Source organism: Anas platyrhynchos, chromosome 2, assembly GCF_047663525.1.
Source record: "Anas platyrhynchos isolate ZD024472 breed Pekin duck chromosome 2, IASCAAS_PekinDuck_T2T, whole genome shotgun sequence".
Lineage (NCBI taxonomy): Eukaryota > Metazoa > Chordata > Aves > Anseriformes > Anatidae > Anas > Anas platyrhynchos.
The window spans coordinates 50640947-50665681 of NC_092588.1; the positions used below are offsets into that span (position 1 = coordinate 50640947).

General features: G+C 42.3%; 1 protein-coding gene across 10 annotated transcripts in view; it reads right to left on the reverse strand.

The window, feature by feature from the left end:
- MTCL1 (microtubule crosslinking factor 1) overlaps positions 1-24735 on the reverse strand; it is a 104400-nt gene that overhangs the window by 66447 nt on the left and 13218 nt on the right. For all 10 annotated transcript variants that reach the window (XM_072034716.1, XM_072034713.1, XM_072034719.1 and 7 more), the window contains exon 3: positions 24154-24308. In XM_072034716.1, coding sequence (XP_071890817.1) covers positions 24154-24308 — 155 coding nt within the window. The remainder of the gene's footprint in view (positions 1-24153; positions 24309-24735) is intronic.

Consider the following 24735-nt stretch of genomic DNA (forward strand, 5'->3'; position numbering starts at 1 on the left):
AACTTGGTGCTGCAGACCCTGTGCCTGTGCAGTACATCCAGGGTGACCTCTACCCCTGGGCATAAAGGCTACTTTGGGAGGAGGAATTTAATTCAAGTCCCTTTTATTCATTGCTACCAGTGCTTTCCCAAGAGCTTGAGGGGTCCAAATCCCAGTGGGACATGCATACAAAAAGTTCCTTCCCTTCGTCTGGAAATGGGTATGTAGGGAAAAGTCCAGCTTGGGAAAGGCCTATGGTCTGGAAACCCACATTAGGGAAGACTCCAAGAGGAGATCAGTTGTAAGGTCAGCCTAACGACAAAGGCAAGAGCAACCAGGGACTTGTGTAAGTGGAGAGTGTGGCGTGACAGCAGCAAGAACTATCTGGCAGTAGGAGACATTAAACACTTAAAACAGCTTTATATGTTGGAAATAACACTCTCACCAACAATTACCTAGGCTACTTGGAGCCCTCCACAGCAGCTGCTGCTGAGCTAGTCCATAAGCAGACGAGCTGCCCCGTGTCCTACCAGTTCTTCCAAGCCACTTCTGGAGAAGCGAGGGAGCGCATTATTCAAACACATCGTTTGGTAGGGAAATGTGCCATCTCTGCTCTCTGCGAACGCCTGTAACACACCGTGTAATCTCCACATCACAGGAATAGCAAAACGCTCTTCCTTCTTATCCGTGGACCAAAGTCTGACATCAGTCCCACGCTGGGCTGGGCCCTCGGAGCTCTGGGTGGATTCCCAGGGGTTTTCTGCCTGGGAGTTGATTGATTAATCTCCTCCCACCTGACAGAAGGAGGTGGATGGACGCCAGCGGCTGTGAGCTCTCCTGAATGCTGCACAATCACAGGATTCAATGTAAAGTTCCTACAGACCAGCAGTCAGCCCCCCAGACACTGATCTACCAAACAGTAGGGTGCTCAGCTACAGAATAAAGGAGAAGAGGGAGAGGACATTTCAGGAGTCTCTAGCTAATGAGTGAACCATCTGTCTGTCTTCTTTGTGAAAACTGGCTATTTATTCTGACTTTTCCTTTTCCCCAAACACATTCTCTGCTGATGACCTTATTATTTTAAAGTAATGTAATTTAATTTTAATGCTTGCAATTGTCAGGGTAGAAGAAAAATAGCACTGAGGATATCTGTAGCTATCTTAGCAACTGGAAAAATAAAAATGTGCAAGGCCAATAAGATAAAACAGATGCAAACTATCCAAGCCATGAAGTCCTACCACAAACAAACCTAGCTGGTGATAATTGCACTCATTTAAAGAGAACCGTGGCCACAGCTGTGAAATGAGTGACCAGCCCTGAATTCTTTATATGGGATAATTCTTCTATCACAAATGAAAAAACGCTGAATATAAATTAAAAAAAATGAAGGAAAATCTCGCTGTTGGCAAAAGCTTATCATAAATACATAAACTGGGACAGAGCCTCCCTGGTCTGTCTTACCCAATTTAGGTCTCTCAAAGGAATGGGTCCATTTCAGGACAGCAGACTGTCCTTGAATGCCTGTAAATGTGAACACCATTTTAGCAGAAATGTAAGAAGAGGATATGGAGACTAACCAGGTTGTCCACTCATCTTCTGGTATCATGTCTCTGGTACAGCCAACACCAGCTGTTTCAGACAAACGGGTAAGAAGCCTTGTAGAAAGTTAATAGGGATAGCCTACCCAGCAAGGAAGTCTCCTTACTTGCTATTTCTTACCAGCTATAGACTAGTTTCAGATCTCAAATATGAAGTTTGATGGCCCTTTTAGGAATTTCACCTAAAATTAATTGTGTGTTTTCAAGCAGTGCCACTACAGTCCCAAATACTTGCAGAGAGGCAACATCTATGCAGTTCTGGCAGATATGAATACTCAAATGTGAAAATAGTAAAATGTGAATACTAAAATGTGAAAAAAATAAAATAAAAAGAGTAAAATGAATGGCAAAATGTGGGCTGAGTACGCATGATTGGCTATTTTGGATCCACACACCTTTTGACCTGTTGTCTCAAATGGGTAACTCAGACCTCAGAAGTGAAGTCAGGGAGGGCTGTTTTTGTTCCATCCCCAAAGATGGGATATAACTCGATAGCATCTCCCCGACCTCCTTCTGATGTTCATCTGCATCTCAGCTGAACCCAGATGATCTTTGTACATGGTTTTCTTTCAGGTAATAAATTAAGAACACTGTTTTTTTTTCACATTTGGGCATCAGCGAGACACACATTTACCCCAAACAAACAGACTTTGCAGACGAGCTTTGTCAGCAACAGCATTTTGTGCTATTTAAGCTGAAGTTCAGTTTGCAAGACTTACGGAGTCAAAGAGATGTGTGGAAAAAGAACCAACACATCCAGAGGCCATGAATGGGGGGCTCACAAGAACACACAGCTCATAGCTACATGCAGCCCGTATTCCTTCAGCCTGACACCTTCCCACCAGCTTTGGAGATGTCTGCGACACACAACGAAAGGAGGCATAATAAGCCCTGATGTCTCCGAGATGCAAACTAGCTGCTAGGGGTCAACAGCAGCACATGACATCCAAATGCAGAAATCACCATGGCGCAATGGCTACAGCTCTTTTAATAACTTTATGCCTAACAAAAGCAGTCCCACACAGCAGGAAGCTGGATCAGATCACTGTATTAACAAAAAGAAGCTGCTCACCCCCATTTTATACAGTGTGCTAAACTGTGTGCTAAAGCACTACATAATGTTAACATCAACCAATCTTTTTCTTTGATCAAGCAGCCTAAGACACCTCAACAGAAACTGCTAAAAGCATCCAAACTGGCACAAACTTTTCTTATCCTGATAAGTAATGCTTAAGCAACTCTTGTTTATCTTGCTGTTTATCCAAAGCATCTTGAATATGTCCACTTGCATCTAAAGGCACTATAGACAACTGCTCCAACTGAAAAGGGGACTTCAGAAAACATTTTCTTAACATTCGTCTGTTCCTCATTACTGCAACTGAATGCTAAGTCTGAACAGATCTGGGAAAATGTACTTCCTACACAGACATTTTTCCCTTATTATTGTCTCTCTAAGTACTGAAAATGCAGCTGAAGGCGTGAACAGCTGCAATAATGGAAACTACAAATATGCTACTTAGGCAGTAGCAACACTGGAGTTTTGAGAGAGAACTGATAGAGCAAATTTTCCTGCTCCTCTAAGTAAAGACAATACTTCAGGGGTATGCGTTCTTCAAACAACTGAACACATATTTCTGGTTTTACAATCTACTAGAAGAGGATAAAGGCCTAACTAAACCTTGACAATAGCCCAGAGTATGTCTTAGCAGCTCTATTCTAAGTTTTTCCTTTGGGGAACATGAAACTACATGCCAATTTAATTTTTTTCATTAAGCAATGAGCCCAAACAGTACCAATGGCAGTGTGACCTGGAAGGGAAGAGGATTAAAGGTAGCTTAATTACTCACTGAAACCCACCACCAGATTGGTAATTTTATTTGGTCTGAGAGTGGCTGACCCAGGAATGCCAAGGCTATTATTGTTGTAAAAAAGCTACACCTCACAAAATGGAAATATTATAAAACAAAAAAAAATGAGGGTGTAATGTTATCTGACTAAAGGCTGTATTACTGTAAACATAAAGACCTGGAGAGGATAAGAGGAACAATGATAGGTGGAGGAACCCCATTAATCTTGTCAGGGAAAACTGAGCAGAAGGAGCACTCCATCAAAGAGGAGAATTAAACAGCTGTCCCTAGAGGGGAACCCACAAAGAGCTGAGGAGAAGGAACTTTCTTCCTGGACTGCCATGCAAACTGTGGGGGTTACTGCCTAAAGGGGCATTGGGCTTGTTATGGTATGCAGAGGGAAGCAAATCTGGGGATTGTGTAAAACAGATCCAAGTTGGCAATTTACCAGCTTGAGAAGATGAAATACCAAATTTTGCAGACTCACCAGCTTAAAATGGGAAGAAAAATAAGTATAGTGAGAGAGATGGTTCCACTAGACAACCCTTTTTTTTTTTTTTTTTTTTTTAACTAGGCATTGCTTATACATCTCCTTGGATGTGTCCATAAAGGCAAAAAGTGCACTATGGCTCTTTATCCTACATGCCCTACATCTGTGTATTTTATTTACAAGGCTGAATAAGACAGCACAGATACTTTTACTTACCCATTACAGTCTTTACTAGCTACACTCAGCTTCACTTGAGCATCTGATTTTGATACTAATGGGCTGCAGTTAGGTTCACCTATTCTGTGCTCAAGCTGAGCAAACAACTTTATCATACAAGTTTCCAGGAATGAAAATTAATTGGAAGAAACAAAATTGAGGCTATTATTTGCATACAATGAATGGAGAGAATATGTCTGTTTCCAAAATGTTGGGCTGGAAATCCTGTTTTGAAGTTTCTGTTCTTCCAGACGGGAACAAAACACAATCCCCTACCTCAGGTTATAACCAGGCTACCTCAGGTTATGAATGCCAACTTACAAAGGGACTGTGAATCAAGAATTGTTACATGAGGTTAAGAGGATATGTAACTTGAAAGGACTGATTTAACTTGAAAAGGCTAATTGAACCTCTCCCCACTTAATTCATTATTATGGTCAGAATAAGAGAAATAACAAGGACTTTACCTCTTCTGGCCTGAAAATGGAGATGCAATCTAAGGAGATTTCTCTACATCTGTGTACAGTGATCCCATAAGACATTCACAGAATAGTTCATAGTCATTCATAGCATCACAGAGTCACAGAATGGTTTGGGTTGGAAGGAACCTTAGAGACCACCTCGTCCCAGACCCCCTCCCACCAGACCAGGTTGCCCAAAGCCCCATCCAACTTGGCCTTGAACACCTCCAGGGATGGGGCATCCACAGCTTCTCTGGGCAACCTGTGCCAAGGCCTCACCACCCTCATAGCAAAGAATTTCTTCCGAATATCTAATCTAAATCTACCCATTTTTAGTTTAAAACCACTATCCCTTGTCCTGTCACTAAATTCCTTGATAACAAGTCCCTCCCCACCTTTCCAGTAGGCCCCCTATAAATACTGGAAGGCTGCTATAAGGTCTCCCTGGAGCCTTCTTTTCACACCTTGGTTAACTGCTGTCTCAAACACTTGAGAGTGTCCTGGAGGCAAGTGTCCCTGCTACAGTCCACATCGTGTTACTCTAGTGTCCACAGAGAAAAGCACCTTCTGCTTTCCAGCTGTGCTTTATCATGAGCACTGTCCCTGCTTCTGACCTGGATTCATTTGTTTCTGCTCTTCCTGGACAAGAGCCTCCCAGAGTTAACCATGGAAACAGCACAAACTATCTAAACCACAGCCATGTGGCTGCAAATCTCAACACATTCGGTATATGCACAGCTTTCTGGAAAACAGCTATAATGATCTCTACCAGAACGTGAAAAAGCAAATAAATCCAAGAAACTACTTTTTTTAAGCTATCATTGTCATTGTGCCGGAGGTCAGCATGAAAATTCTTATTTTACAGAAGTACTTTATGACTGCTAAATTAAGAAAGATAGTCTTCTATCTTTCAACAATGCAGAACAATGCAGCAGATGTGCTACAGGAGAATCATTGGAAGATGGAGATTTGCTAATGTTGCTCTCTTTTTCACAGCTGGCAGTAAATTCCCCTGAAACATATGTATGGAGGAGACCTGCCCACAGTATGAGTCTATGTAGCAGCTCTGAGCAAGAGTTTATTAATGTTCCTTTCAGCATATACCCATAAACAAGTTTGTCTTCTCTGCATACATGCTCTTTTACATTATACTTATGTTCCACTGTATGTCTCAAGAAAACATTAGAAGGTTTATCATTACTAAAATTTAATTTATACTGCTTCTGATGGTTTAGAAAACTATGGATTAGCAGTTAAAGCACTTAATGTAAGCCTCACTTCTAAACTGCAAGGTCTTTGTGATGGAGAACCTGGCTTCTGCCTTTTCTATGTAGTATTTGGGATATTTGAAGGCCACATAATCTGATCTAAAAACTCTGAAATCAAGGTAATGAAACCTAGCGTCTTATAATGGTCTCTTCTGATGGAAAAACTGTTCCAGAAGAATTTGGGTATAAATATATTTAACTGGAAGTTTTATTTATAATCAAAACCATTTCTACCTTGAGAGCTCTTGATTTCATCCCTTTCAGCTTTTAAACAGGTTTTCACTTCTCCTTTAAATGATACTTTCACAGGAACAATTGGCTTCAAATTGAAATCCCTATTCTTTGCTTTCATCCGTTCCTTATGAAAAAAATACCAATGAAATAATGCAAATACTGGCCTTCTTGCCATAGGTCAGCACCAGAAAAATCTGAAAGCGTTAACTTTTTGTATAATACTCCTTCTGTCTGCCACACACATTAACATTTGGAATGGAAAATGTTGAAGACCTTCCACCTCCAGTTGTTCAAGAATTTCTTGTTTAGCATCCACTGCATACTGTAACAGATTTGCTTGAATATAGACTAATTTCATCTCTGTGTCCTCAGATGAATACTCTCAGTGTTTGCAAAGGTCTAAGGAATGGGAATGTCAGAATGAGAAGTTTGTTAACAGCTCTGGATGGTTCTCACGCGAGTTCCTCTGTGCCTCTAGTATGCATCTCAGTATTCACCTGGAGAAGGCCACACAGAATTTCTCTGCATAGAAATAGTGTTTCCTCATTTTCTTGTTTTTCACTTTTGCAGCTGATGTCCAGGTGATACATGCACAGCTCAGTGGGGATTTGCCTGCGTTCAAGGAAGTCACGTCCCTCAAGAACATACAGGTAAAAATACAGGCATCTTTCTAAGCACTTTCAAACCTTACAAACTTTTCAAACATATTTTAGTGAGTAGAAGGTCAAAAGAGCCTCAGTGTTGATATCAGTAACTCCGTGCTAATCCCTGTCCTTGAATGCTGGCTCAAAGGAATAGCTTGCAAGGAAGTTCAAACGTTCCATTTTTTCTGCTTTTTTCAGCTTCTTGGTAAAGCTTTACCTACCCATCTACTACTTGAATTCCCACTGAGCACAAAGAACATGAGCCAAAAGTAGACATATGAAGCATACCAAAATTCCTGAAAAACGATTTCACTACTAACCTAAAGATGTAAGTGATTAATCCCTCATCATCCGACTTGATTCAAAAGCAGGGGTGTGATAGGAAGTGAATACTTCTTTCTTAGGTAGCCTTCAATTCCCAGATCCTCCATGCCACCACTTACTCTTTGACATGTGCAAGTGAGGACTTCTAAATAAACCCTACCCACTTTTTGGGGCCAGAAGTCTCATTTCAAGATTGTCTATTTCCAAGCTCCCTGCTACTGCAGGGAACAGTGATTCCAGCCTGGGCTTGGAGCCATTTTGGCTGCAAACGTTAGCACTGCTCCATCTTCCCGTGCAACTGATGTGGGTGAGGGAAGAAGCCTCAGGAAGTGCTGCCTCTCCTGACAGAGCAATGCTTCAACAAGGGCGGCAGTAGGAGGACACATTGGATGCCACCTTTGTGGGGATGGGTGCAGTTCCTGGAGATACAGTGTCCTGCAGGCCTGGTCCCACCAGCACCAACCCACCAGGTGTGCGGCCTCCTGCAGGAGTCATCCCAGTAAGCCCAGGCCAGCCACTCCAGCACCTGGTAGAGTGACAGGCCAACCAAGGGACCAACAGATGACATTACTTGCTTCGTCGGCGTGGAGAGGAATAGGGCAGGCAAGGAGCTGTTGTGAAGCTCTGCCTGGAGACTTGCAGCTTGTGGGAAGCAGCTAAGCACTGCTCTGTTTACTGAACTTAGATACATCTCCTTCAGTCCTACCTGCTCGTCTAGCCTGAGGAGGTTATGGAGTAACGCCACCGGTCCTTTCTCCCGGTGACTCAGGACACAGTATGAAATCAGAATAACAATTATTAAAGATATAATAGAATTCCCAAATCCTCCTGATTCAGTTTTCCAAGCAGTACTGAGGTGGCATGTCATTAGTTCTTGTCCTCATTTACCCAGCAGTGCCACCAACCAATACATCTACCACCTGCTTTGTCTAACTCTTTCCTTCCACTCTCTACCCGTGTGAGAATGACTCCTATGCTTTGGTCACATTTAATATTCCTGTTTTTCCTACATTAGATCTAGTAAGTGTAACGAGGGGATCAATAGACTTTATATAAACCTTATCCAGTGGAGATAAAAACATGGACACTTTCTAACTCATGTCAATGATCAAGGAAAAGGACTACACTGCACAAGTGTGGAGTTTGCCCCCAGCTAGGTTCCACTTCCTCCACTCCCAGCACAAAAATCAGTGCCCAGCAGGCTGTGCCAAGCTCTGCTGCACCATGTTGATCCCTTCACGTCCCAGAGAAGATGCCTGGCACCGAGCGTGGGGCGTTGAGCAGCAGCTCTGCCGCTACGTGAAGCCAGAGCTCAACTCCCCCCCGTGATGCCACAGCCCACAAGTGACTGCAGATCTGTTTTGCAGCTGTTCCCTTCAGATACCTACCCACACAAATCCTGTTTACTCCAACTCTGCTGGGAAGGTACAGAGCAGCACTAAATCCTATTTTACTATAGTCAGGATTAAGATTATACATCCATGACGATAATCTAAATCTTGCTAAAAGGCCTTGTTAAAGTCATGCATCAGCTAAAAACTGGACTCTAAGACTTCCTAGAAATTCAATAATATTATCTTTGATTCATTCACCACTGGAAGAAAATATTAAAACTAAAGACCACAGTTTGGTTGAATTACAAATTATATGTTCATCTAGCGGTTTCCATTAAAAAAAAAAAATGCAACAGTAAGCAGCAAGATGATACAGCCTACTTAAATTTAATTTCTTTTGCCAGAGAAAAATTATACGAGCAACTGAATTACTAGGATGTACTAATTTTAATTAAAGTTCCCAAGGAGAACATAAGCGTCAACCAAGAAAACCAGATATGTCTGGAAGCTGCATTGAGGATAATAAAAAACAAACAACAACAACAAAAAACAGATGCCAGAACACATTACAGGGATGGACTTTTGACATTTTAATGAGGATTTCTAGTAACTCAGTTGAAGGAAGACTACAAACCTGGACTTTCAATCTAGGGTTGATTCAGATGCACCATACCTTCTACCGAGACTTTGGGTCTGGGAAGCTACTCAGCTTCATTTATCTTGTTTAGTAGGCTTATGTATATCAAACAGAGAGAAATCCACATGACACTATGATTCTATGATTCTCCCTTTGGGAAATAAGCTTGGGATGATCTCTGGTGGTGCCCCAAAGAAAAAGCATCAGAAAATCCAGTAGGAAATCCCTTTGGCACCCCAGGTAAATCTCAAAATTTGACATTCACTGAAATCTGAAATCCAGCGCTGCCTTCATTCGTAAAATTTGTGGTAATATTTTTACTCGTTTTACAGGTCCGGTTGCTCACTTCATACAGATGCATGCCTAGCCTCTCATGAGTCTCCCTAAATCCTTACCCTGGGGTAATAATCATGTAGCAGTGACTTTCAAAGGCTGGTGACTTGTTTATACTGTCTACCAAACAAGTTTTTTTGGAATCGTTTCTGCCTCTGGCAACCCTCTGCGCCTGTAGAAAAATCCCTTGGTCTTGGAAAGGGGCAGCAAAGTAAGGAACAGCAGAAACACTTTTTCTGCAGTAAACACTGAATAGAACTAATGGGGATTTAAAGACTGTTGTTAAAAGCTGTGATTTGAAACACTGTCAATGCAAGGAGAACAGAACAAGGCACAAACTCTTTAGCCACACACACATAATATTACAACTGCAAACTGAAAACCAATACAAAACATAAAGCTGCTTTCAAACATACCCCTGGACAAACTTAGTAGTTGAGTGGTTGTACTAACAGCAAAAGAATTCATTGCATATTAGCTGGGCCTCAAAGCCCAACGCCTCTCCCTGCTCAAGAGATCAGGAACAACAACAGCAACAACAACAACAACAAAAATAGCATATGTTTAAAATAATTATGTGCCTCACTTCTACTCGTCAGTAAGCCTGGAGTAAATCACACCAAGAACTGTATGCTGTAATTTATTAACTTCTGTGAACTGTAGCGAAGGTATTCAGTTAAAAACATGTACAATACTAAATGTCAGGAAACACTCTGAAATACCTTTATATTTTTTCATTTTTATGACTGTGAAAGAGCTAGTCATACTCTAAGTAGTTATATTGTTAAAAATCTGTTTAAAATTGTTAGAAATTCTTAAACACAAGACAGCCCTGTGCACTCCTGATTTTTTTCTCAACGACTCTTTTCTTTGTAGTAGCTGTAATAGTAATAAATAGTAGTTTAAATTTATTTTCAAGATGTTCTTTCTTTATTCAGGTATCTTTTCCTGCTACTGTTTAAATCCCCCTGAAATTCAGTGCAGACTGTCCTCAAGTGTAATGGCATTAGCAGAGGATCTACCTTGTGTCTGAAATGAGCCTCACTCTGCCATTAGATAAGACTCCCTGGATGTGCCTGAGCAGTAATTTGGATGTGGCTATTCCCTAACACACCCAAATATGAAAGCAAGGCATCAGTCTCTGTTTATGCCATCACAAGGAATGCTGTCAACATTATGAGATCATCACAGGAAATTCACGTAGCAAAAAAGTAGGGAATGAATAGCACTAACAGATGAATGCTTCCATGCAAATAATCTTCATACTGAAAAAAGGGGAGGCCTCTTCCAGCCCATGCTGCACCAAAGGAGACATACCAGTTGCAAATGAAAAACAGAGTGCTTGTATTTCATTAAAGTTAGGAAGGAAATTCTGTCTGCCCTCTGATAGTTTTTTGTGCCAGCTGAAAGTGAATTTATGGCATAATTGAAATTACATTCCTTTTCTGCTACTCACTTGCTTCTGCTGAGCATCATTATGCTGATGCAATTTATCAAGTCTTACATCTGAAGAGCTGTTCTGATTCTACAATCCCACTCTTTGTACCATCAGCCTCTGAAAATCTGGGTATTATAATCTTCTTCCTCCACCTGATTCCCTTTCATGAAAGCTCTGCATAAAATTGTGATGGAAAAATGCAGAGGATCCCGGATAGCTATTAAATCTGAGAATTAAGACATACTTTCACTGTTACCAGTGAATTTTCACTATGAACTTGGCTCCAGCATCCCTCACTCCAGCAGTAAATGCTCCCAAAATACCAAAAAGCAGAAGCAGACAGATGAAGAGAGGCAGCAACCTGCAACTGGGATAAGAGTAAATAGGAAAGTGTCCCACAAATGCTCCTGGCACCAGCTGCACAGCTGCCGGGACGGCCGTTCTGCAGGGGAGCACTGGGACATTTGGTTCCCCCAGATCTCCAGCAAGCAGAGGCAAGGACACGTCTTCTCTTCCATGCCTCGCAGCAGACAAATGACTTATGCAGCTGCCACCAAAGGCAGAAGCTGGTGGGTTGGCCGGTGCCCTCAGACGTGTGATTGCAAGAACAGGCTACCTCTGCTGATTACAGCGGAGAGCAGCAGGTCTGTGCCAAGGAATACAGTCTGCTCGGCAGAGCGTCATTTTTACTGTTGTTTGTGAACAAACCCGATCCCATGCTGAGGATCTGGGACTGGCAATCAGAAAGTAAACTAAACACATTTACTTTGAAGGCCTGCTGGATCAAACAGTGAGCCCCAGAGGCTGCTTTACATACAAGTCTCAAGAACGAAAATACTCTTTTAAACCAGCATGCCTAACCTCACCTAGTCCACATTTTAGTTCATTACCTGTTGCCACAGATCTGAACTGACAGTCCGGAGCAGACAAAACTGTACCACGGACCAGGGAAAGGGACTGGTCCCCACACCATGGGGGTAGAAGTAGGCACTCCACCAGAAGATGCTAATGGGAGGTTTTTAAATCAGAAATGCCCATGTAAATCCAATCCTTGAGAGTACTCACAGCTGCAAGATACTGAAACCTTGACATTTTATTTGGCTGTATTCAAATTACCCTGTCAAGCCTCACGCACTTTTTTGCTGTTGAATGCCAAACTAAAATAATCGGTGCTTGGATACCTATGTATTAGTAGGAACGTTTCCTTAGGCCACGTAAGAATAATGAATTGTTTGAGACAGAAAAAAAAAAACACTTTTTATTGCACAATCTGCCTCCAGAGATTGCGGCCGTACTTGGGAAGGTTTGACAAGCCCTTGCTGCAGAGCCAGCTTCTCTTACAAACTGCAAAGAGGCAGTGATCTGACCTTTGACAGCTCCAGGGATCCAATTCCCCTATCTCCAATCCTTTGTAAGCATTAAATACTGTCATCAGTTTCTCCCATATTTTAACACTCACATGAATCGAATACTAAAGCCTATAAAGCTTAACATGGAGTGAACTTCCTTGCTTAGGCAGCAACGTGGTATTTCACTTTGCATGTCTTCATCACATCACCACCCAAGGCTGACTTTTTAACACACACTCAACCATGAAAAAAACACCACGAAACAATCTAGGTTTTCAGTTAAAGAAACAAAACAAAGTGAAAATCCAAGGAGATATTACATCAAGAGCTTTGAAAGACCTGCAGGTAGTGATGACCATTTGGTCATCTGCTCACTTCTGGTGAAAATAGAAATGGAAAGGTAAACTTTCCCTGGTACGCACACTGTAGAAGCAGAGTGTGACTATTCTGCTATAATAGCTGGGACTGCTGTCAATTACCCCTAAAAGCACCATCACTATGATGATTTCATTGTGGTAAATCTTTCATTTGAAAATAATAGTCACTGCTTTCATGGAGAAAACAGAAACTCAATAAATCCTTAATGATGCCTACTCTCATTTATGCTGCAGAGTTAGACAGTAAAAACAATTTTTCTTGCAAGCGTCAAACTGACGAGCTGGTTTCAGGTTTTAACCCTCTATGAAGAGTTTCAGAGGGAGAGTAGAAATATAACTATTAATGGCTTTGTATGAAATATCTTGATTATAGATGTCAGCTATGAGTAACTGCAACACAAGATGCCCCTGAAAAGAAAAATAAGACTAAACCAGAAGTATTCCAAGAATTTCTATTTCTCTTCCTCCCCTGCAAGCCCCGTAGTGGTTATTACCGCATCCTCCTCTCCCTGCAGCCCCTGCTTGTGAGACGAGAGTAAAATGAGACTTTGGTGGTGGGCGATGTATCTGAGCTATTTCCTCTCACAATTGCTCCAGCGTTTCCGGAAATCTCATATTCTGCCCATTCCCCTCTCCGAGCAGCCAAGTCCAACCCAACTGCAGGGCCTCAGAGCAAGGGGCAGGATGACCAAGTGAAGCACCAAAAAAAGTGAAATGGATGAAAAAGCCAGCCTCAGTTTTGAAGACCAGACTGTAATATGACAAGAATGACAACCTTTGCATTCCAATTAGTGCTCCCATCCCCTTCAATTACGTCAGCTGATGACCTGGAATAAAAGTGTCAGGATCCAATCAACACCCACATTTAAAGCTAGTTAACAGGCTGTCAGGTTCAGTTGCGAAAATGCCTTTATTAGCAAGCAGTTGCAGTGAAATGTGAAAAGCATTGTCAGTCTTCATACACCGAGAATTACATGCTGATTGTTTTAGGAAACTGAACGTATAATGAATGGAGTGACCTTTTTTTTTCCTCTTCATTTGTTGTTTGCTGTGAAAAATCATATCATTGTGCTTCTGAGATATTCCTATTAGCACCAGATTCCTTGAAGAAGCATTGTTCATCACATGGAGCATTACATTGTGGATACTTGTGGAGCATCACTTGTGGATTGTCACATCCACAGCCTGTCTGTTGCTTTTACTTCTACGGGCAGCATCAGTGAAGCCAAGAAGCACATGTGAAAGGAGCAAAACATGCAAGAGTCCCACCAAGGAGGCCATTTCAGAAGAGGAGGATGGAGGGATGATATGGCTGGCCACCTGAGCAGGTGAAGGACACAAGGACCTGAGCAGTGGTGTCCACTGGTGCACTAAGCATTTCAAATATGCATTCAATTTTTATTTTATTTTATTTTTTACAACACTAACCTTAACTTCTTGTCCCTTTTCCTTGTGAAGACAGCTCAGAAACTATAGTTACAACCCCTGACAGCTGACCACAGCATGACACAGTGAAGAACTTAGGAGCTGTCTTTCCATAATCCCGATTCACAGTGGTCAAGGCACAACAGCGATTTATCTCTTCATCCCTTCACTAGTCTTCTACCTTCCCTACCTATGGCACAGCAAAAGGGAGACTCTTTGGGTGGGGGCCTGAGGACTAAAATTTTTCCCTGTAGTAAAAGACCAGTTTGTGCTATCTGTGGCAACGTGCACTACATCTTCCAGTTTGAGAACAATCAACAAATGAATAAAGTCATCATAAAAGACACATGGCCAAGGCACTTCTGCCTTGCAAGCGTTCATCATGCCATTTAAATGCTTTACTCCCTCCTTTGTCACTTCAAAATCTGCTGCTTTGGCACAACTGAACTCAGGGACAGGAATTTATTCTGAACGCTGAGCAAAGTGTTGGCAAGAAGAGCCGCGCTCGCCCATCTCCACCCAAGCCCCACTTTCTTCCAGCACAGAGGACTGCAGCAAGAGCCTGCTGAAGAGATTGAGCTGCAACTATTTTGGAGTGATCCCTGAGAAAGAGGCCTTAAATAGACCAATATGTACATCTGGCAGTCTCAGATGGATCGTTGTGCTCCCTCTGCCCACGTAGACATTATGCTGACGTCCCTAAATACCAACGCAATTTACCCTCTGCAGCTCTTAGCACTGGAGCAAAATCTAAAATCTTCATATTCAGGTACGAATATCTTAAAATGTTCACATTCACTAGGGCTTTAGCTGCCGCATTGCAACACATACTCAGTAAAAAGAAAAGGAAACCATGAACCCCAGGGTAGGATACCCATGGTTATATACCCAGATGGTGCCATTTTTCTAGGCTGAATGAACCACTGCCTTCTCCCTTACAGGTGCTAAAAGAAATGGCAGGCTTTCTCACATCAAGGCACAAAACCCAAGCCAAATGAGGCACAGCCTTCATTCTGCATCCTCCCTGCACCAGGATCCGCCTCCATCCCATGCTTTTCTCCCCACTCCGGGTGTGGGGATGGGCTGAAAACACAGACCGCCCTGTGATCCAGCTGCAGGGATGTGTGGGGTGTGTGTGGGTTCCTAAGCACTCCCATGGGGATGGGGAAGGGGCTGAAGCACCACACATGTCACCACTTTGGCACGTGCTTGGGCTGTGTAAAGTGGGATGGGTGTATCTTCAGCTTTGGCACAAAAGGAACGGGTTATTTGCAGACAGCAGTAAAATGTGCCGTTTCCTGGTTGCTCTAAGACTGCCAGCTGCTCAGTCCCACCTCTTTGCCACTTAAACCCTTTTCCTGCCCCTCTTGCACTGATTGATTCTGCTTTTCCACTCTGCTTACTGCAGGAATCAGGGTGGAAAAGGGCAAAGGAATAAACAGCCTTAACACTGTGGTTCAGCCCCAGTATTTCTGAGTTGACTGGCAACTTACTTGGCTCCTTTCAGTGGCTTCGCCCCATCCAGTTTGAATTTAAAGCAAGTGGGCATCCAAGAAATGCAAGGGTTTGGTGGTGGAGCCATGCTTATCAGTGCAGTGCCTGGCACAGGAAAGTGGTAAAGCCCAACGCCGTAGCATGTGGCAATGTGAAATTCAGCAAGGCGGTCAGATCTTACTCCCTCATGCATGCTCAGACAGCTCGAGTAGTGTGATGTTAATAATAGATAAGTTCTCTGTGCAATAAGTTACATCCTCCTTTCAAAAATGGAGCTGAAGAAGCAAGTGTAAATAATTCATCTGGGAAGAGAAATAATCAATTAACCCTTCCAAGCAAGGACAAAAATCAATGGCGCTGACTTTCCCCTACACAGACATTTCCAGGCAGCACTGCCCGATGGCTGCCAACACCCCGAGCTGACACCTAGCCCTCCATGCAGCATCACCACAACACCCGCCAGCACCAGGAGCATCAGTACGAAGACATGCATATCCCAGAGCTCCTGTTCTCACTCTGACAGACTGCCTCTTCCTCCTTTCCATCCCGCTCCCCAGAGCTCCGGATGCGAGGATGAAATTCCTGGGGACGTGATATGAAAACAGTTGGCGTCCGCCTGCTGCCAGGCAGCCAAAGTGCGGCACGGCATCCATGTGTCGCAGGAGCAGCGTCACCAAATTCACCCAGCAAACCAACAGTGCTTTTTTTTTTTCAGCTTTCAACTCCTATTTTCATTCAACTGGAGCTCCTTGATGTGCTCGAGGCCAGATTCAATCATGATCTGTGCTGGCTCCTCTGAGCAGAGTGTGAGATGGGTGTGAGAGCATCCCCAAAACGCATATCCCCCAGCTGCCCATCTCCGCCACAAACACCTCATGATGCATCCCATGCCAGCAGCTGCCAGACAGTTGCTGATCTGAATATCACCAGAGAGTGGCAAGGTTAGGGATATTCCTCATTAGCTTCAGCGTATGCTCAGCTGTGGATACTCCATCTTTAAATCCTAGCTTGCGCTCATCCAAAAACTGTGAAAATATGCTTGCCCTGGGACCAAGTCTTGCCCACACCTTGGCAAGGAAAGCAAATAGTGCTGTCTTCAGCCACTGAAATGTGATTCAGAATTTGGAGACCATGCCTTACTTCCCTCCCCCAAAAACCAGCACTTGTGGATTTGCTACTTAATTTTTACAAGGGCTTGCTAAAGAAAACTGTTAATTATGCTGTTGATAGAATAAGGGTCAGAATGAAAAATAAGCCTGTACTCTTCCCCTGATCGTTTTATATAGATGTCACACAGGCTACAGTTTGTTTGCACTGTCACTGCTGAGGCACATGTGACACACAGCAGGATTATTTTTGGTAGCCGGGTGGAGGATGGGGGAAGGATGCACAGTCTGAGCTCCGCAGAGGTTATCTCCATGCCAGCTTCTGCTATTGCAGAGTAGCAGTCGTTCAGCAAATGATAGCCTTCTGCTATATTCTAAGAAAAAATTGTGACTAACAGGGCATAGAGATATTTAGTTACTATACAAAGACTGTTTTCTTATAACTCTCTAGCAACTATCTGCTCAGTCCCGCAGCTGTAGTAGGTTCCTGCAGCACTTCAAGGATATTTCTCCATACACAAAGGCCAAGTGAGGTCCCCCACAGTGCTCAGTAGCAGGGCAATGATGGGGGTGATGTGGAAGGTAGGTTTTCTGCGTGATGTAAAACTCTGCATCTGATCAGCAGCATTACTATTACTTGCTCTCGAAACCGCTCACCTCAAACATCATACTAGGATTTGGAAGCAGTGCCAGATGACTGTTGGCAAGTGTGGTCAAATAACAGATAGTTAGAAAATAGAGACTAGATAGAGCTTGGTGGTAGTTTATTTGGCAAGCCATAAATTCAGGTGCAGACACAGTTCTACGGTGTCTGTGTGTGTAATGTTCATGGGGCTGGCACTAAGCATTTTGGCATGAGATACTGGCACAAAACCTTTTGAAATGTTTGTTGTTGTTGTTTAAATATATTTTTTCAATTTCCAAAAAAGAAATACAGAGAGTTCATTAGAAGATGTAAAGTATAGTTCCTCTCAAAAAAAAAAAAAAAAAAAAAAAAAGTTTCTGTTCACAGAGACTACTTCCCTGTCTGCTACACATTTTGAGTTGAGCCAGATCCATTCCTTCACCTTCCGTCCACCCTCTTTGTGAGTATCAACACCAAGCAGAGCATTTTACTACTTGCATAGCTCCTGAATTGCCATAATGATTATAAATCATCCACTGTTGTTTAGGTAACAATTTATTATTTAAAAAAAGAGGCTGGAGACAAAGTGGTGCTTCAGTAAAACTTTCAACCAGTTAATGGTTTTAGCTGTGATTATTGCAGAATAACTCATTACTTAGGACTGTCAGAAGCAGTAACTTCCAAGCAGGGTTACTGAGTCAACACAGTGATTTTGCTCAGCCCTTTTTACATTACTTTAATCTGTAGCTTGCAAAATCTTCTCTTTTCCCCATTTCTCAGCAAATCCCCATCATTTAAAATCACTGACAACTAAGGAGAGCCATACACTAGAGAAATCAGATACTTCACAGTATAGCCCTATTTCACCCTGATGAGTAAGAAAGTTTAATTTGAGGAATGACTGAGGAACATTATGCGCCACCTTAGTAAACACAAATGAACTCCTAGCTAATGAAAATGCGGGCAATATTTTCTATAAACAAGTATGTTTTTGCTAAGAATAATTTCTTTACCTTCTGTGTATACTTCACACTATATCTATGTGTTTACATCAGCGAGAGAAGAGGAAAAAGTGATTTCAGATTGGAATAACTATGCTTTAAACATATGCTGTATGTATTGCGTCCTACTTAACAGGTTCAAGGCAATGCAAATCAGCTGTCATACTCAGCTTCAGAAAATAGCCTCCAGATTTTATTTTGCTATATTATAGAGGGAGAGAGCTATAGCCTTCTATCAGAAAAATGCTTTCTTCCTCTAGTGATGTTAAATGGAGTAGTGCACATGTATTTTGGAGCAAAATTGTCTCTAAATACTATGCCTGAAAGATATTTCATCTCATATATACCTACCATTTTTGCAAGCATCTGAATGCAGCTTTTCACTCCGTTAAAAGGAACAGATATTTAAACAAAAAATGACTTTGAAACAACAGTTCTCGAACTGTGCCTCCAAAACCAAGTGTTGCAGGGAAGGAGGAGAGTGTAAGCTCAGGCATGACAGCATCCCCATTAGCAAGTGATCCTTGGATCATAGAGCCTCAGGAGAAGCCATTGTCCTGAAAAGTCCACAGGTAACCTGGGAAATCCCATTTACTGCTTGTGCTGGTTCTCATCTCTGTCTGTGTCCTAGAGAGATGTTAGAGACATTACTAAAGGCCAGTGGGTTTTCACTTCTCTCCTCTCATGCAGAAATTAATGGGAATGCTTTTTCTTGCCTTCCCATTTGGCCTCTGCCTTTCTTTGTAAAACCACCAGCGGACACAAGCTGCAGCAATGCCTCTCCACCAACTGGAAGTGATTTCCTGAACGACTGTGCCTGGAGAAGAGCACTGGTGCCTGCAGCAGTCCTGACAGCCTGGAAGCACAAATGACTTCAGCAAGTTGCTGGCCAGGAAAGCCTCAGCATCACAGGGGAGATGGCAGCAACACGAGATGTCCTTGTGGGAGAGAAAGCAGCACCTCCGCGCTGCTCCCCTCTGGTCCTGCTGCTTGCCATGGCAATAAAGAGGTTGTCACCTGCTCAGTGTGGCTGTCCCCCAAGCAATAAATGCCCCTTTCTTCCCAGTTACACAGTTCTCATTCATTTCTTGTTAAACCGTTTCATAGCACTCACGTCAAATCTTCCTGCAGCTGCTGCCCTCGTCCCTAATCCTCCCCTCTCTTTGTCTGCCCAGCAGGGCTGCCCGTCCCAACCCACAGCAGTGCCTCCCTTTCTCTTCCCCTGCTCACGACGCCAAGCCCAGACAAAGGGCACATGAAAATACACATTTGGCAGCTGTGGGTAGGAGACCAATTCACCCTCCTCCCTAAAAGAAAGACATACCCTAAGGATGCCCTCCTGGCTCCAAGGAAGGGGCATTTAGGATGGGCTAGCTGCTGAGCGAAGGATGCTCACATCTCAAAGAAAATCCACGTGCCCTTGTCAAAGTTGAGCCTTTGAGAAGGCTCAGTATCTTTGCAGCTGCTCAGGAGAGAACCGATGTGAGCTTCACATTGGTGTTTTATAGCCCCTGACTACAGGACATGCACCTTCTCCTCACAGCTCCTGTATGTCAAGCTTCCCCTGCACCACAGAGCAATTAAGAAGGATCCATTTGGGGGCTGCAGGGAGGGAACAGGGATTTCCTCACAATTGTTAGTGGGGCCAGAGTTAGACAACCACTGGAAGACAAGGAAGCTTATCTTCTATTTAACATATGAGTAGAAATCATCCAGTGGCCATCAGCCATATGAGACAGGGACACAGTAGTAAATATATTTGATGATAAAAATTAAAAATCACCTGCTAACAAATAGACATGAAGATTTACAATTATAGTTGCACAGGCAACCTTGATTTGGTTTTGTCATAACTTCTGAAAAATTGATTTTGCATCCATCTATATATCTATTTCTGAAATGTTCATCATTTTCCCCAAAAAAGAGAACTTTACAAAGTGTTTTCTGAATGCTTGATGGTTGATCAAATTAAATTGTTAACCTACATTAGTATTTCTTATGAGTTGAATTAGGAAACTAGGAAGGAAAAAACAACAATTGAAGAGCTGTTTCTGAGGTAATGTGTCAGTGATAGGGTAACTTTTTTTTTCTCTCTTTTGGCAGCCTATTACCTCAAATGTCCATGTTAATAACCTAGACAACAAGAGGAAAAAGCATGCAAACCTTGGCAATGACATGCATGCTTATCTGAGTTGTGAGGGTGCACTGCCTTTGCTTTTAAAGCTCTAAGGAAGAAGCAGCTTTGGTGAGACACAGAAGATCCTAGCAGATTTCCTAGAAGACACAGCTCTTAGGGACATGCCAATTTTGCAAAGGATGTACTACAAAGAAGTGCTCACAGCAGTAGGAAAACTCTGAAGCTCTGATGAAGAAAGTAATAAGCAGCTGCCACAAAAAAAGGCGTCAGAGGGAGGCCTAAAACCAGCTGAAAAGGCTATGGTAATAAAAAAAGGAAGAGTTGAAGAAGGGAAACTGAAAGCAGGTGAATATAATTGTGGGAAAAAAAAAATCAATGAACCACAGTGCTGGAGCACTGGGAACAGACAGAATTAGAACAACTTGGCACAGTCAGTAAAGTTAAAAAATATTCAGAGAAATATTATTACCCAGTGGAAGAAATAGCTTCAAAAGAACCAGTAGAAGTATTTCGGGCAAGAGTGCTGAGCTACATAGTAGCCAAAAAAAAAAAAAAAAAAAAAAAAAGGGAGAGGGGGAGAAAATAATTCTCTCAGTCCTCTCTCAGCCCTCTCAGCTCTTTGGCTGAGAGGACTGAAAATAATGAACTACAGTGGCATGATTAAACAAAGTGAATGTCAGGGTGCTGATGAAAACATTTAGAGAAGAATAAGAATGGTATCTAGTTGGCAAACCTCAGAACTGGATAAAATACACAACTACTGGTCAAAAGCCCTAACTGATTTATATTTTACCTCAAAACACATCTACAGGAACTGTTGCAAAAGACTGGAGGGATGGAGCACGCTTATGAAAAAAGGAAAAAGAAAGAGAGGTGGCATTTACTTAAAAACCCATAACTCATCTGTGATCTGGAAGCTCTTTATTGGAACAATCAGTGAAAACCAGAATATTTTGATGACAGGAGGTACCTGGCAGATGCCAGAACAAAACAAAACAATCTAGATGTGTTTTTGATAGATTATGCAAAAGCTTCTGAAAGCATGTCATGAAATAGGAATTCAGAAGTGTCCGGGACTGGGAAGAGAATTGCATTAACTACAACACAGCAGCAGAGCAGGAGATAAGAACAGTGTGATGGACGTGGCAGGTGACTTCTTGTCACCCTTCCTCTTTGTAGTAATTTTGCTTCTATTAATTGCAAAGCTGAGACACACTGAGAAATGTTATTTAGTGACTAAAGAGGAAAGCTTGTCTCATATCTACTTAATATGACAATTTGAAAATATACGCTCTGGATGAGGCAAAAATAAATTTCCCAGTTAAAACTGGAAGACATTTTTGAGAGAGATTAAAAATCCTGTTGGAAGTATCACAGAAGATAGAAATAGGTATGGGGATGAAATAATATGTAACTCCACTGAACATCATAAATGTTTAGGAATTCCTCAAACAATTACAATACAAATGAAGATAGCTTTAAAGAGTGTTTTCAGAGATGTGTACAATTCTTAAAGATATTTCAGCATGAAAAATACATTAAAGATAACCAACATATGTGCCTTTCACTGCAGTAAGAAATTGGACCTGAGGGAATTGTATAACAGGACAAAGGAGAAGTTTTTCACTGAAATAAACTGTGAACACAAACTCAGATGTGAGAAAATCTTTCTGTTGATCAGAAGATAGAGGAGGGCAGTGAATAGTCAAGGATATTACAGAAAACGGGCATATGGAGAGAGCAAGCACTGCTTAACTGGGTCTTGGGCAATGCTCCAGGACAGAGCAGGAAAGATATCCCTTCAAAGTGGCAGCCTTCGGATAGACAAGATGCACAGGCAGAGTGGAATGGGAAGAAGCTATATGGCCTTTGGGTCACTTTTCTCCTGACATATAAAGAACTAGTTTTCCTACTGGCACATCTGTTACATATTCTTTTAGGGCTGTGTACACATTAAATGCTTCTAAAGAGGAATCACTTCTGGTAGTTATTTCAATACGTTTTGAGGGAAGAACTCGGCTTTATTTATTTATTTATTTATTTATTTAGGGTATTTTTCAGCAATGTCAACAACTTTGCAACTACACACTCATCTGGCACAACTACCACTATGCTCCTCAAACTTTTGGCTCATCTGTCCTTGTGTGACCTGCCAAGGATCTAAACGTCCATCTTCTAAACCACAGTGACCTTGTGATTTTTTTTTTTTTCTGCCTCCCAGAAAAAACACCACTTGTGGTATGAAAAAGCAGAATACATCTTTAAGGACTACTACATCTTATGCCTCACTGTGTGTCCAGGTCGGCATGAGCGCATATCATCATTACACCTGCCTGCTTCTCCTTTCCTAGCTCTTTACCAGCAAAGATGCAAAGACATCTTAGGTGGGGAAATCTGCTTCCTAAATAAGAATACATCATTTCTACTTGCAGAGCAGCAGAGGGACAGGTAGGCGAGTTAGCTGGGCCTCCCTGCTCTGCTTGGCTGCAGTAACCTAGGAAGCAGGGTAAATTTAGCCTGGCCAGAGCTACTTTGAGAATGCACACCCGCAAACTAGCTTCTTGAATGGTTTAATCCCAAAGACCATCACGCAGTATCTATCAGGCTGTGAGTTAATCAACATCAAACAATACATCAGGTACCGGCATTTTTGTGTGGAATATATATTGCATACCCTGTAACATGGCACTACGCCCATTAAGCAAAGCATTCACAAATAACATTGAGAAAGAAGAATAGATAAAACATCATCCAGACCTTTCTTTTGTGTCTTCCTTAGAGGACACTCCTAGATTACTCCTAAGTAATCTAAACTATCATAACAACACCTTCTGATAATCTTCCCCATTATGTACAAAATGCTCCAAAACTCCTGCTCTGGGCTCCTTCATCCTTATAACTCAAATTTACAAAGAAATAAAATAGGGGTTGTCCTTATAAAACTGAATCAGGCTTTGTGCCAGCTGATTTGCAAACATTGTTTGAAAGATTAAAATAACACATAATTGCACTGGCTCTCTAAATCTGACCAGGGCTCAGAGGATAAATGCCTTACCTCATTAAGTTTAAATGTTCTACCTCAATCTCGTTTAAAACAGAGCAGAGACCATGAGCTGCCAATCTGCTGTATGGGTAAGAGAACAGAAATACTGCTACAGACTGGGATACTGGCTCCAGCAAGGAGCCACATTTATTATTTGGCTCTCCTTTATTGTCCCCTGCACCTCAGCTTGCTTGCTTCCAAGGATCTTCACTTCACCCAGTATGACTACTTGTCAGCTCCCATCGGTGATCCCTTTTCTCAACAGACAGCGTTTCTGTGCCTGAAGTGCAAATGTTATTTATACATTACAGACCACATTCCTGCCGCCTAACTCATGCTGGTGGCTCCCACTGTCACCACTGAAGAGCACCAGCCAAAACGGCGGCTCGCCTATCTGAACTAACCTCTGAGGGATGAGTCACACACACTTCATTTGACTCTAAAATAGGTGGAAGTCCCAGTCTGGGTAAAGGAAAGTCAGAGATAGCTGGCCTTGAATCAAAGTTAGCTTTGCTCCAGTAGGAAGAGGCCATGAGGAACTAGGTTAAAATGGGACAGAAGCCCTGTGAGAAGCCCTGGAGAAAACCCCCAACACCACTCGCCTACCTCTCTATTGCTTCTAAAGTACCAACACACTTGGGATGTATAACAAAGGCAAGGAGAGCTTCAAGACAACTGTACAAGCAATATCTGCAGGCATTTCATGCAAGAATTAGTCTAAGACACTTGAGTGCCAAATTTCTCATCTAACCCATCAACACCGTTCTGCATGATTTTCCAGGTTATTGCTTACCTCTTTTAACTTGTCCAGCTCATTTTGCAGTGTCTGTTTTGATACTTCCACCTCAATGATTTGCTGTCGAAGGACTTCATTCTCATCTTCTGCTTTAACACGTTTCTCCTCCACACTCTCCAGCTCATGGTGCAGTCTGACAGAAACATCTTTGGCTACCTGGTCAGAGAAGCACAAACACATGAAGCAGATCCATGAGGAGCAACACCTACAGCATGTTTGCTACAGCAGAAAACGTCCAAGAGACAGCCAAGAGATTTTCAATTCAATTATGAGACTGCTGATGAAAGGTTTCAAGCCTTCCAAATACCAAAATGAATATTCATTTCTAAAAAATAAATCCAAGATGAAAATATATTTGATTACACATCTCCAGCTCTCCCTCCACATTATGCTAAGGCAGTGTCATGGACAGCAGGAGGAAACAAGCAGATACGAAGCAGATACTAAGCACATCAAAGTCCCAGCATAACACACGGATAAAACAAAAGATATTGTGCTGCAAAGTTGACAGGTCATTGATCAAAGCCACATCCATGCAAAAGTCTCATTCACCTGAATTTGCTTCTCTAGCAGCAATCA